Below are 15,845 nucleotides of genomic sequence, written 5' to 3'. Positions count from 1 at the left end.
CCCTCCATATACGGATATATCACTATTACATATCTGCCCTCTATATACTGATATATCACTATTACATATCTGCCCTCTATATACTGATATATCACTATTACATATCTGCCCTCTATATACTGATATATCACTATTACATATCTGCCCTCCATATACGGATATATCACTATTACATATCTGCCCTCCATATACGGATATATCACTATTACATATCTGCCCTCCATATACGGATATATCACTATTACATATCTACCCTCCATATACGGATATATCACTATTACATATCTGCCCTCCATATACGGATATATCACTATTACATATCTGCCCTCCATATACGGATATATCACTATTACATATCTGCCCTCCATATACGGATATATCACTATTACATATCTGCCCTCCATATACGGATATATCACTATTACATATCTGCCCTCCATATACGGATATATCACTATTACATATCTGCCCTCCATATACTGATATATCACTATTACATATCTGCCCACAATATACTGATATATCATTATTTCATATCTGTCCTCCATATACGGATATATCACTATTACATATCTGCCCTCTATATACTGATATATCACTATTACATATCTGCCCTCCATATACGGATATATCACTATTACATATCTGCCCTCCATATACGGATATATCACTATTACATATCTGCCCTCCATATACGGATATATCACTATTACATATCTGCCCTCTATATACGGATATATCACTATTACATATCTGCCCTCTATATACTGATATATCACTATTACATATCTGCCCTCCATATACTGATATATCACCATTACATATCTGCCCTCCATATACTGATATATCACTATTACATATCTGCCCTCCATATACGGATATATCACTATTACATATCTGCCCTCCATATACGGATATATCACTATTACATATCTGCCCTCTATATACTGATAAATCACTATTACATATCTGCCCTCTATATACTGATATATCACTATTACATATCTGCCCTCTATATACTGATATATCACTATTACATATCTGCCCTCTATATACGGATATATCACTATTACATATCTGCCCTCCATATACTGATATATCACTATTACCTATCTGCCCTCCATATACGGATATATCACTATTACATATCTGCCCTCTATATACTGATATATCACTATTACATATCTGCCCTCTATATACTGATATATCACTATTACCTATCTGCCCTCCATATACGGATATATCACTATTACATATCTGCCCTCCATATACGGATATATCACTATTACATATCTGCCCTCTATATACTGATATATCACTATTACATATCTGCCCTCTATATACTGATATATCACTATTACATATCTGCCCTCTATATACGGATATATCACTATTACATATCTGCCCTCTATATACGGATATATCACTATTACATATCTGCCCTCTATATACTGATATATCACTATTACATATCTGCCCTCCATATACTGATATATCATTATTACATATCTGCCCTCCATATACTGATATATCACTATTACATATCTGCCCTCTATATACTGATATATCACTATTACATATCTGCCCTCTATATACTGATATATCACTATTACATATCTGCCCTCCATATACTGATATATCACCATTACATATCTGCCCTCTATATACTGATATATCACCATTACATATCTGCCCTCTATATACGGATATATCACTATTACATATCTGCCCTCCATATACGGATATATCACTATTACATATCTGCCCTCCATATACTGATATATCACCATTACATATCTTGCCCTCTATATACTGATATATCACTATTACATATCTGCCCTCCATATACTGATATATCACTATTACATATCTGCCCTCTATATACTGATATATCACTATTACATATCTGCCCTCTATATACTGATATATCACTATTACATATCTGCCCTTCATATACTGATATATCACCATTACATATCTGCCCTCTATATACTGATATATCACCATTACATATCTGCCCTCTATATACTGATATATCACTATTACATATCTGCCCTCCATATACTGATATATCACCATTACATATCTGCCCTCTATATACTGATATATAACTATTACATATCTGCCCTCTATATACTGATATATCACTATTACATATCTGCCCTCCATATACTGATATATCACTATTACATATCTGCCCTCCATATACTGATATATCATTATTTCATATCTGTCCTCCATATACGGATATATCACTATTACATATCTGCCTTCAATATACTGATATATCACTATTACCTATCTGACCTCTTTATAATGATATATCACTATTACATATCTGCCCTCCATATATTGATATATCACCATTACATATCTGCCCTCTAAATACGGATATATCACTATTACATATCTGCCCTCTATATACGGATATATCACTATTACATATCTGCCCTCTATATACTGATATATCACTAATACATATCTGCCCTCTATATACGGATATATCACTATTACATATCTGCCCTCCATATACTGATATATCACCATTACATATCTGCCCTCTATATACTGATATATCACTATTACATATCTGCCCTCTATATACTGATATATCACTATTACATATCTGCCCTCCATATACTGATATATCACTATTACATATCTGCCCTCCATATACTGATATATCATTATTTCATATCTGTCCTCCATATACGGATATATCACTATTACATATCTGCCTTCAATATACTGATATATCACTATTACATATCTGCCCTCCATATACTGGAATACCATTATTACATATCTGCCCTTCATGTACTGGAATACCATTATTACAGATCTGTCCTCCATATACTGGAATACCATTATTACAGATCTGCCCTCCATATACTGGAATACCATTATTACATATCTGCCCTCCATATACTGGAATACCATTATTACATATCTGCCCTCCATATACTGGAATACCATTATTACATATCTGCGCTCCATATACTGGAATACCATTATTACATGTCTGCCCTCCATATACTGGAATACCATTATTACATATCTGCCCTCCATATACTGGAATACCATTATTGCATATCTGCCCTCCATATACTGGAATACCATTATTACATATCTGCTCCATATACTGGAATACCATTATTACATATCTGCCCTCCATATACTGCAATACCATTATTACATATCTGCCCTCCATATACTGGAATACCATTATTGCATATCTGCCCTCCATATACTGGAATACCATTATTACATATCTGCTCCATATACTGGAATACCATTATTACAGATCTGCCCTCCATATACTGGAATACCATTATTACATATCTGCCCTCCATATACTGGAATACCATTATTACATATCTGCCCTCCATATACTGGAATACCATTATTACATATCTGCGCTCCATATACTGGAATACCATTATTACATGTCTGCCCTCCATATACTGGAATACCATTATTACATATCTGCCCTCCATATACTGGAATACCATTATTGCATATCTGCCCTCCATATACTGGAATACCATTATTACATATCTGCTCCATATACTGGAATACCATTATTACATATCTGCCCTCCATATACTGCAATACCATTATTACATATCTGCCCTCCATATACTGGAATACCATTATTACATATCTGCCCTCCATATACTGCAATACCATTATTACATATCTGCCCTCCATATACTGGAATACCATTATTACATATCTGCCCTCCATATACTGCAATACCATTATTACATATCTGCCCTCCATATACTGGAATACCATTATTGCATATCTGCCCTCCATATACTGGAATACCATTATTACATATCTGCTCCATATACTGGAATACCATTATTACAGATCTGCCCTCCATATACTGGAATACCATTATTACATATCTGCCCTCCATATACTGCAATACCATTATTACATATCTGCCCTCCATATACTGGAATACCATTATTACATATCTGCCCTCCATATACTGGAATACCATTATTACATATCTGCCCTCCATATAGTGGAATACCATTATTACATATCTGCCCTCCATATACTGGAATACCATTATTACATATCTGCCCTCCATATACTGGAATACCATTATTACATATCTGCCCTCCATATACTGGAATACCATTATTACATATCTGCGCTCCATATACTGGAATACCATTATTACATGTCTGCCCTCCATATACTGGAATACCATTATTACATATCTGCCCTCCATATACTGGAATACCATTATTGCATATCTGCCCTCCATATACTGGAATACCATTATTACATATCTGCTCCATATACTGGAATACCATTATTACATATCTGCCCTCCATATACTGCAATACCATTATTACATATCTGCCCTCCATATACTAGAATACCATTATTACATATCTGCCCTCCATATACTGCAATACCATTATTACATATCTGCCCTCCATATACTGGAATACCATTATTACATATCTGCCCTCCATATACTGCAATACCATTATTGCATATCTGCGCTCCATATACTGGAATACCATTATTACATATCTGCTCCATATACTGGAATACCATTATTGCATATCTGCCCTCCATATACTGGAATACCATTATTACATATCTGCCCTCCATATACTGGAATACCATTATTACATATCTGCCCTCCATATACTGGAATACCATTATTACATATCTGCCCTCCATATACTGGAATACCATTATTGCATATCTGCCCTCCATATACTGGAATACCATTATTACATATCTGCCCTCCATATACTGGAATACCATTATTACATATCTGCCCTCCATATACTGGAATACCATTATTGCATATCTGCCCTCCATATACTGGAATACCATTATTACATATCTGCCCTCCATATACTGGAATACCATTATTACATACAGTCAGGTCCAGAAATATTTGGACAGTGACACAAGTTTTGTTATTTTAGCTGTTTACAAAAACATGTTCAGAAATACAATTCTATATATAATATGGGCTGAAAGTGCACACTCCCAGCTGCAATATGAGAGTTTTCACATCCAAATCGGAGAAAGGGTTTAGGAATCATAGCTCTGTAATGCATAGCCTCCTCTTTTTCAAGGGACCAAAAGTAATTGGACAAGGGACTCTAAGGGCTGCAATTAACTCTGAAGGCGTCTCCCTCGTTAACCTGTAATCAATGAAGTAGTTAAAAGGTCTGGGGTTGATTACAGGTGTGTGGTTTTGCATTTGGAAGCTGTTGCTGTGACCAGACAACATGCGGTCTAAGGAACTCTCAATTGAGGTGAAGCAGAACATCCTGAGGCTGGAAAAAAAAGAAAAAATCCCTCAGAGAGATAGCAGACATGCTTGGAGTAGCAAAATCAACAGTCGGGGACATTCTGAGAAAAAAGGAATTGACTGGTGAGCTTGGGAACTCAAAAAGGCCTGGGCGTCCACGGATGACAACAGTGGTGGATGATCGCCGCATACTTTCTTTGGTGAAGAAGAACCCGTTCACAACATCAACTGAAGTCCAGAACACTCTCAGTGAAGTAGGTGTATCTGTCTCTAAGTCACCAGTAAAGAGAAGACTCCATGAAAGTAAATACAAAGGGTTCAATTCTAGATGCAAACCATTCATCAATTCCAAAAATAGACAGGCCAGAGTTACATTTGCTGAAAAACACCTCATGAAGCCAGCTCAGTTCTGGAAAAGTATTCTATGGACAGATGAGACCAAGATCAACCTGTACCAGAATGATGGGAAGAAAAAAGTGTGGAGAAGAAAGGGAACAGCACATGATCCAAGGCACACCACATCCTCTGTAAAACATGGTGGAGGCAACGTGATGGCATGGGCATGCATGGCTTTCAATGGCACTGGGTCACTTGTGTTTATTGATGACATAACAGCAGACAAGAGTAGCCGGATGAATTCTGAAGTGTACCGGGATATACTTTCAGCCCAGATTCAGCCAAATGCCGCAAAGTTGATCGGACAGCGCTTCATAGTACAGATGGACAATGACCCCAAGCATACAGCCAAAGCTACCCAGGAGTTCATGAGTGCAAAAAAGTGGAACCTTCTGCAATGGCCAAGTCAATCACCAGATCTTAACCCAATTGAGCATGCATTTCACTTGCTCAAATCCAGACTTAAGACGGAAAGACCCACAAACAAGCAAGACCTGAAGGCTGCGGCTGTAAAGGCCTGGCAAAGCATTAAGAAGGAGGAAACCCAGCGTTTGGTGATGTCCATGGGTTCCAGACTTAAGGCAGTGATTGCCTCCAAAGGATTCGCAACAAAATATTGAAATAAAAATATTTTGTTTGGGTTTGGTTTATTTGTCCAATTACTTTTGACCTCCTAAAATGTGGAGTGTTTGTAAAGAAATGTGACAATTCCTACAATTTCTATCAGATATTTGTGTTCAAACCTTCAAATTAAACGTTACAATCTGCACTTGAATTCTGTTGTAGAGGTTTCATTTCACATCCAATGTGGTGGCATGCAGGGCCCAACTCGCCAAAATTGTGTCACTGGCCAAAGATTTCTGGACCTAACTGTATCTGCCCTCAATATACTGGAATACCATTATTACATATCTGCCCTCCATATACTGGAATACCATTATTACATATCTTCCCTCCATATACTGGAATACCATTATTACATATCTGTCCTCCATATACTGGAATACCATTATTACATATCTGCGTCCATATACTGGAATACTATTATTACATATCTGCCCTCCATATACTGAAATACCATTATTACATATCTGCCCTCCATATACTGGAATACCATTATTACATATCTGTCCTCCATATACTGGAATACCATTATTACATATCTTCCCTCCATATACTGAAATACCATTATTACATATCTGCCCTCCATATACTGCAATACCATTATTACATATCTGCACTCCATATACTGGAATACCATTATTACATATCTGCCCTCCATATACAGGAATACCATTATTACATATCTGCCCTCCATATACTGGAATACCATTATTACATATCTGCCCTCCATATACTGGAATACCATTATTACATATCTGCCCTCCATATACTGGAATACCATTATTACATATCTGCCCACCATATACTGCAATACCATTATTACATATCTGCACTCCATATACTGGAATACCATTATTACATATCTGCCCTCCATATACTGGAATACCATTATTACATATCTGCACTCCATATACTGGAATACCATTATTACATATCTGCCCTCCATATACTGGAATACCATTAGTACATATCTGCCCTCCATATACTGGAATACCATTATTACATATCTGTCCTCCATATACTGGAATACCATTAGTACATATCTGCCCTCCATATACTGGAATACCATTATTACATATCTGTCCTCCATATACTGGAATACCATTATTACATATCTGTCCTCCATATACTGGAATACCATTATTACATATCTGCCCTCCATATACTGGAATACCATTATTACATATCTGTCCTCCATATACTGGAATACCATTATTACATATCTGCCCTCCATATACTGGAATACCATTATTACATATCTGCCCTCCATATACTGGAATACCATTATTACATATCTGTCCTCCATATACTGGAATACCATTATTACATATCTGTCCTCCATATACTGGAATACCATTATTACATATCTGTCCTCCATATACTGGAATACCATTATTACATATCTGCCCTCCATATACTGGAATACCATTATTACATATCTGTCCTCCATATACTGGAATACCATTATTACATATCTGCCCTCCATATACTGGAATACCATTATTACATATCTGCCTCCATATACTGGAATACCATTATTACATATCTGTCCTCCATATACTGGAATACCATTATTACATATCTGCCCTCCATATACTGGAATACCATTATTACATATCTGCCCTCCATATACTGGAATACCATTATTACATATCTGCCCTCCATATACTGGAATACCATTATTACATATCTGCCCTCCATATACTGGAATACCATTATTACATATCTGTCCTCCATATACTGGAATACCATTATTACATATCTGTCCTCCATATACTGGAATACCATTAGTACATATCTGCCCTCCATATACTGGAATACCATTATTACATATCTGTCCTCCATATACTGGAATACCATTATTACATATCTGTCCTCCATATACTGGAATACCATTATTACATATCTGCCCTCCATATACTGGAATACCATTATTACATATCTGCCCTCCATATACTGGAATACCATTATTACATATCTGCCCTCCATATACTGGAATACCATTATTACATATCTGCCCTCCATATACTGGAATACCATTATTACATATCTGCCCTCCATATACTGGAATACCATTATTACATATCTGCACTCCATATACTGGAATACCATTATTACATATCTGCCCTCCATATACTGGAATACCATTAGTACATATCTGCCCTCCATATACTGGAATACCATTATTACATATCTGCCCTCCATATACTGGAATACCATTATTACATATCTGTCCTCCATATACTGGAATACCATTATTACATATCTGTCCTCCATATACTGGAATACCATTATTACATATCTGCCCTCCATATACTGGAATACCATTATTACATATCTGCCCTCCATATACTGGAATACCATTATTACATATCTGCCCTCCATATACTGGAATACCATTATTACATATCTGCCCTCCATATACTGGAATACCATTATTACATATCTGCCCTCCATATACTGGAATACCATTATTACATATCTGCACTCCATATACTGGAATACCATTATTACATATCTGCCCTCCATATACTGGAATACCATTAGTACATATCTGCCCTCCATATACTGGAATACCATTATTACATATCTGCCCTCCATATACTGGAATACCATTATTACATATCTGTCCTCCACATGCTGATATTCATCACTACATATCTGCTCGCAATGTACAGTCATGGGCAGAAGTTTTGAGAATGACCCCACAATGCTATTTTCCCATGATCTGTTCCCTCTGGTGTTTAATTGTGTTTGTCTGATGTTTACATCACATACAGAAATATAATTGCAATCATATTATGAGACCAGAAGGTTATATTGACATTAGAATGGGTTACTGCAGCAAGTCAATATTTGCAGTGTTGCCCCTTCTTCTTCAGGACCTCTGCAATTCTCCCTGGCAGCTCTCAATCCACTTCTGGACATATCCTGACTGATCGCTGTCCATTCTTGCATAAGCAATGCTTGCATTTTGCCAGAATTTGTTGGTTTTTGTTTGTCCACCCGTCTCTTGATGATTGCCCACAAGTTCTCAATGGGATTAAGATCTGGGGAGTTTCCAGGCCATGGACCCAAAATCTCTATGTTTTGTTCCATGAGCCATTTAGTGATCACCTTTGCTTTATGGCAAGGAGCTCCATCATGCTGGAAAAGGCATTGTTGGGCGCCTGCTCTTGGACGGTTGGGAGAAGTTGCTCTTGGAGGACATTCTGGTCCCATTCTTTATTCATGGCGGTGTTTTTAGGCCAGACTGTGAGTGGTGCGATTCCCTTGGCTGAGAAGCAACCCCACACATGAATGGTTTCCGGATGCTTCACAGTTGGCATGAGACAAGACTGGTGGTAGCGCTCACCTCTTCTTCTCCTAATAAGCTGTTTCCAGATGTCCCAAACAATCCAAAAGGGGATTCATCTAAGAAATGCCTTTCCCCCAGTCCTCAGCAGTCCACTCCCTGTACCTTCTGCAGAATATCAGTCGGTCCCTGATGTTTTTCTGGAGAGAAGTGGATTCTTTGCTGCCCTCCTTGAAACCAGGCCTTGCTCCAGCCGTCTCCGCCTCACAGTGCGTGCAGAAGCACTCACACCAGCCTGCTGCCATTGCAGCGCTAGCTCGCCACTGCTGCTAGTCCCATCCCGCAGCTGAAACCGTTGTAAGATACGGTCCTGGCGTTTGCTGGTTCTTCTTGGGCGCCCTGGAGCCTTTTTGGCAACAATGGAAGCTCTCTCCTTTGAAGTTCTTGATTATGCGATAGATTGTTGACTGAGGTGCAATCTTTGTAGCTGCGATACTCTTCCCTGTTAGGCCATTTTTGTGCAGAGCAATGATGGCTGCACGCGTTTCTTTAGAGAGAACCATGGTTAACTGAAGAGAAACAATGATACCAAGCACCAGCCTCCTTTTAAAGTGTCCAGTGGTGTTATTCTTACTTAATCATGACTGATTGATGGCCAGCCCTGTCCTCATCAACACCCACACCTGTGTTAATGGAAGAATCACTAAAACAATGTTAGCTGCTCCTTTTAAGGCAGGAATGCAATGCTGTTGAAATGTGTTTTGGGGGTTAAAGTTCATTTTCTTACCAATATTGACTTTGCAAGTAATTGCTGTTAAGCTGATCACTCTTTATGACATTCTGGAGTATATGCAAATTGTCATTAGAAAAACTGAAGCAGTAGACTTTGTAAAAATTAATATTTGTAGCATTCTCAAAACTTTTGGCCATGACTGTAGTGATATATCGTTCTTATATATCAGCCTCTATATCTGTGTATATCCTCGCCCTTTCTCTGGCAGATTGCGCCCCCTGTGGTAGACCATGGTCCGGGGGGGGGGGGGGGGGGGGGGGATAATTCTTACACATTAGCAGCTGCTCCCGGGTTTCTGGGCTCCGGGCCGCGGGTTTGGATCGAGGATCTTTCTCTGGAAATTAAAACAATGATGTGAAAATTGTGCTGTAAATGTAAAATATTACTGCTACCTGTATACAGTGTATATATATATACACACACCGCCTACCCCTCTACTACCTGTATACAATATATATATATATATATATATATATATATATATATATATATATATACACACATCTCCTACCCCTCTACTACCTGTATACAATAAATATATATATACACCGCCTACCCCTCTACTACCTGTATACAATAAATATATATATACACAGCCTACCCCTCTACTACCTGTATACAATAAATATATAGATACACAGCCTACCCCTCTACTACCTGTATACAATAAATATATATATACACAGCCTACCCCTCTACTATCTGTATACAATAAATATATATATACACAGCCTACCCCTCTACTACCTGTATACAATAAATATATATATACACAGCCTACCCCTCTACTACCTGTATACAATATATATATATATACACATCTCCTACCCCTCTACTACCTGTATACAATAAATATATATATACACAGCCTACCCCTCTACTACCTGTATACAATAAATATATATATACACCGCCTACCCCTCTACTACCTGTATACAATAAATATATATATACACTGATTTGAAGTTTAATGTAGATAAATGTAAGGTCATGCACTTGGGTAGAGGAAATAACATTTATGATTATGTACTTAATTGTAGAACACTGGGTAAAACAGACACAGAAAAGACTTGGGTGTATGGGTGGATGGTAAACTTCACTTTAGTGGCCAGTGTCAGGCAGCTGCTGCCAGGGCTAATAAAATAATGGGATGTATTAAAAGAGGTAGAAGTGTTCATGAAAAAAATATAGTTCTACCTCTGTACAAGTCACTAGTGCGACCGCACTTATATACTGTGTACAATTCTGCTCACCGATACATAAGAAGGACATAGCTGAACTGGAGAGGGTGCAGAGAAGAGCCACCAAGATTATTAGAGGAATGGGGGGGCTGCAATACCAAGACAGGAAAAACGAAGGCTTAGGGGGGATCTAATCACAATGTATAAATATATGAGGGGACAGTACAGAGACCTTTCCAAAGATCTTTTTACACCTAGGCCTGCGACTGGAACACGGGGGCATCCGCTACGTCTTGAGGAAAGAAGGTTTAATCATAATCACAGACGAGGATTCTTTACTGTACGAGCAGTGAGACTATGGAACTCTCTGCCGCATGATGTTGTAATGAGTGATTCACTAGTAACATTAAGCAGAGCCTGGATGCCTTTCCCTGAAAAATGTAATATTACCAGTTATGTATATTAGATTTTATGACAGGGTATTGATCCAGGGAACTAGTCTGATTGCCGGATGTGGACGAAGGAAGGACATTTTTTCCCCATTGGAACTTGTTTGCCACATTGGGGGTTTTTTTTGCCTTCCTCTGGATCAACATGTTAGGCTACGGGGTGAACTAGATGGACTAAGAGTCTCCCTTCAACCTTAAAACTATGATACTATGATCTCCCTACCGCTGAACACCCCCCTATCAAGGAGAGGTACAGGCCCCTTCCCCCTGCCCACTACCAGTGCGCCAAAGACATGCTGAGGAATATGAGGGAGGCCGGGGTTATCAGGGACAGCTGTAGTCCCTGGGCCGCCCCGTTGGTACTGGTTAAGAAGAAAGACGGCACCATGCGGATGTGTGTGGATTACCGGAAGATTAACCAGATATATATATATATACACACACACACTACCTTCCCCACTAATATACCCCTTTACATCATATATGGGAGGCGGTCATACCGTGCGGGGGAGGGGCGCTGGTATCGGATGATGCGGCGCCCGCCATGTTCTTATTCTTCAGTTTTTCTGAAATGTTATTTAACAAGGAAACTTCACAATCTATACAGAGAGGCACAACCATCACCCATCATCCATCACCCATACCCCCTACACTACACTGCCATCATCCATCATCCATACCTCCTACACTACACTGCCATCACCCATCATCCATACCTCCTACACTACACTGCCATCATCCATCATCCATACCTCCTACACTACACTGCCATCATCCATCATCCATACCTCCTACACTACACTGCCATCACCCATCATCCATACCTCCTACACTACACTGCCATCATCCATCATCCATACCTCCTACACTACACTGCCATCATCCATCATCCATACCTCCTACACTACACTGCCATCACCCATCATCCATACCTCCTACACTACACTGCCATCACCCATCATCCATACCTCCTACACTACACTGCCATCATCCATCATCCATACCTCCTACACTACACTGCCATCACCCATCATCCATACCTCCTACACTACACTGCCATCATCCATACTTCCTACACTACACTGCCATCATCCATCATCCATACCTCCTACACTACACTGCCATCACCCATCATCCATACCTCCTACACTACACTGCCATCACCCATCATCCATACCTCCTACACTACACTGCCATCATCCATCATCCATACCTCCTACACTACACTGCCATCACCCATCATCCATACCTCCTACACTACACTGCCATCATCCATCATCCATACCTCCTACACTACACTGCCATCACCCATCATCCATACCTCCTACACTACACTGCCATCACCCATCATCCATACCTCCTACACTACACTGCCATCACCCATCATCCATACCTCCTACACTACACTGCCATCACCCATCATCCATACCTCCTACACTACACTGCCATCATCCATACTTCCTACACTACACTGCCATCATCCATCATCCATACCTCCTACACTACACTGCCATCATCCATCATCCATACCTCCTACACTACACTGCCATCATCCATCATCCATACCTCCTACACTACACTGCCATCATCCATCATCCATACCTCCTACACTACACTGCCATCACCCATCATCCATACCTCCTACACTACACTGCCATCACCCATCATCCATACCTCCTACACTACACTGCCATCATCCATCATCCATACCTCCTACACTACACTGCCATCACCCATCATCCATACCTCCTACACTACACTGCCATCATCCATCATCCATACCTCCTACACTACACTGCCATCACCCATCATCCATACCTCCTACACTACACTGCCATCACCCATCATCCATACCTCCTACACTACACTGCCATCATCCATACTTCCTACACTACACTGCCATCATCCATCATCCATACTTCCTACACTACACTGCCATCATCCATCATCCATACCTCCTACACTACACTGCCATCATCCATCATCCATACCTCCTACACTACACTGCCATCATCCATCATCCATACCTCCTACACTACACTGCCATCATCCATCATCCATACCTCCTACACTACACTGCCATCATCCATCATCCATACCTCCTACACTACACTGCCATCATCCATCATCCATACCTCCTACACTACACTGCCATCACCCATCATCCATACCTCCTACACTACACTGCCATCACCCATCATCCATACCTCCTACACTACACTGCCATCATCCATACTTCCTACACTACACTGCCATCATCCATCATCCATACCTCCTACACTACACTGCCATCATCCATCATCCATACCTCCTACACTACACTGCCATCATCCATCATCCATACCTCCTACACTACACTGCCATCACCCATCATCCATACCTCCTACACTACACTGCCATCACCCATCATCCATACCTCCTACACTACACTGCCATCATCCATCATCCATACCTCCTACACTACACTGCCATCACCCATCATCCATACCTCCTACACTACACTGCCATCATCCATCATCCATACCTCCTACACTACACTGCCATCACCCATCATCCATACCTCCTACACTACACTGCCATCACCCATCATCCATACCTCCTACACTACACTGCCATCATCCATACTTCCTACACTACACTGCCATCATCCATCATCCATACTTCCTACACTACACTGCCATCATCCATCATCCATACCTCCTACACTACACTGCCATCATCCATCATCCATACCTCCTACACTACACTGCCATCATCCATCATCCATACCTCCTACACTACACTGCCATCACCCATCATCCATACCTCCTACACTACACTGCCATCACCCATCATCCATACCTCCTACACTACACTGCCATCATCCATCATCCATACCTCCTACACTACACTGCCATCACCCATCATCCATACCTCCTACACTACACTGCCATCATCCATCATCCATACCTCCTACACTACACTGCCATCATCCATCACCCATACCTCCTACACTACACTGCCATCATCCATACCTCCTACACTACACTGCCATCACCCATCATCCATACTTCCTACACTACACTGCCATCACCCATCATCCATACCTCCGACACTACACTGCCATCATCCATCATCCATACCTCCTACACTACACTACCATCACCCATCATCCATACCTCCTACACTACACTGCCATCACCCATCATCCATACCTCCTACACTACCATCATCCATCATCCATACTTCCTACACTACACTGCCATCACCCATCATCCATACCTCCTACACTACACTGCCATCATCCATCATCCATACTTCCTACACTACCATCATCCATCATCCATACCTCCTACACTACACTGCCATCACCCATCATCCATACCTCCTACACTACACTGCCATCACCCATCACCCATACCTCCTACACTACACTGCCATCATCCATCATCCATACCTCCTACACTACACTGCCATCACCCATCATCCATACCTCCTACACTACACTGCCATCATCCATCATCCATACCTCCTACACTACACTGCCATCACCCATCATCCATACCTCCTACACTACACTGCCATCATCCATACCTCCTACACTACACTGCCATCATCCATCACCCATACCTCCTACACTACACTGCCATAATCCATACCTCCTACACTACACTGCCATCACCCATACCTCCTACACTACACTGCCATCACCCATCACCCATACCTCCTACACTACACTGCCATCACCCATCATCCATACCTCCTACACTACACTGCCATCACCCATCATCCATACCTCCTACACTACACTGCCATCACCCATCATCCA

General features: G+C 40.2%; 1 protein-coding gene across 2 annotated transcripts in view; it reads right to left on the bottom strand.

Annotated features, from left to right (window-relative positions):
* Positions 1-15,845, bottom strand: part of LOC142312549 (E3 ubiquitin/ISG15 ligase TRIM25-like) — a 51,027-nt gene that overhangs the window by 3,484 nt on the left and 31,698 nt on the right. Inside the window, exons 8-9 of one of the 2 annotated variants that reach the window (XM_075351535.1) lie at positions 12,538-12,603; positions 10,679-10,741 (exon numbers count right to left, since the gene is read on the bottom strand). In XM_075351535.1, the coding sequence (XP_075207650.1) occupies positions 10,679-10,741; positions 12,538-12,603 (129 nt within the window). The remainder of the gene's footprint in view (positions 1-10,678; positions 10,742-12,537; positions 12,604-15,845) is intronic. The other variant, XM_075351536.1, reaches the window with a different exon arrangement.

The sequence above is a fragment of the Anomaloglossus baeobatrachus genome, chromosome 5 (assembly GCF_048569485.1).
Source record: "Anomaloglossus baeobatrachus isolate aAnoBae1 chromosome 5, aAnoBae1.hap1, whole genome shotgun sequence".
Classification (NCBI taxonomy): Eukaryota; Metazoa; Chordata; class Amphibia; order Anura; family Aromobatidae; genus Anomaloglossus; species Anomaloglossus baeobatrachus.
Note: the sequence above shows the minus strand (reverse complement) of the source record. Positions and strands in the feature narration are given on the sequence as shown.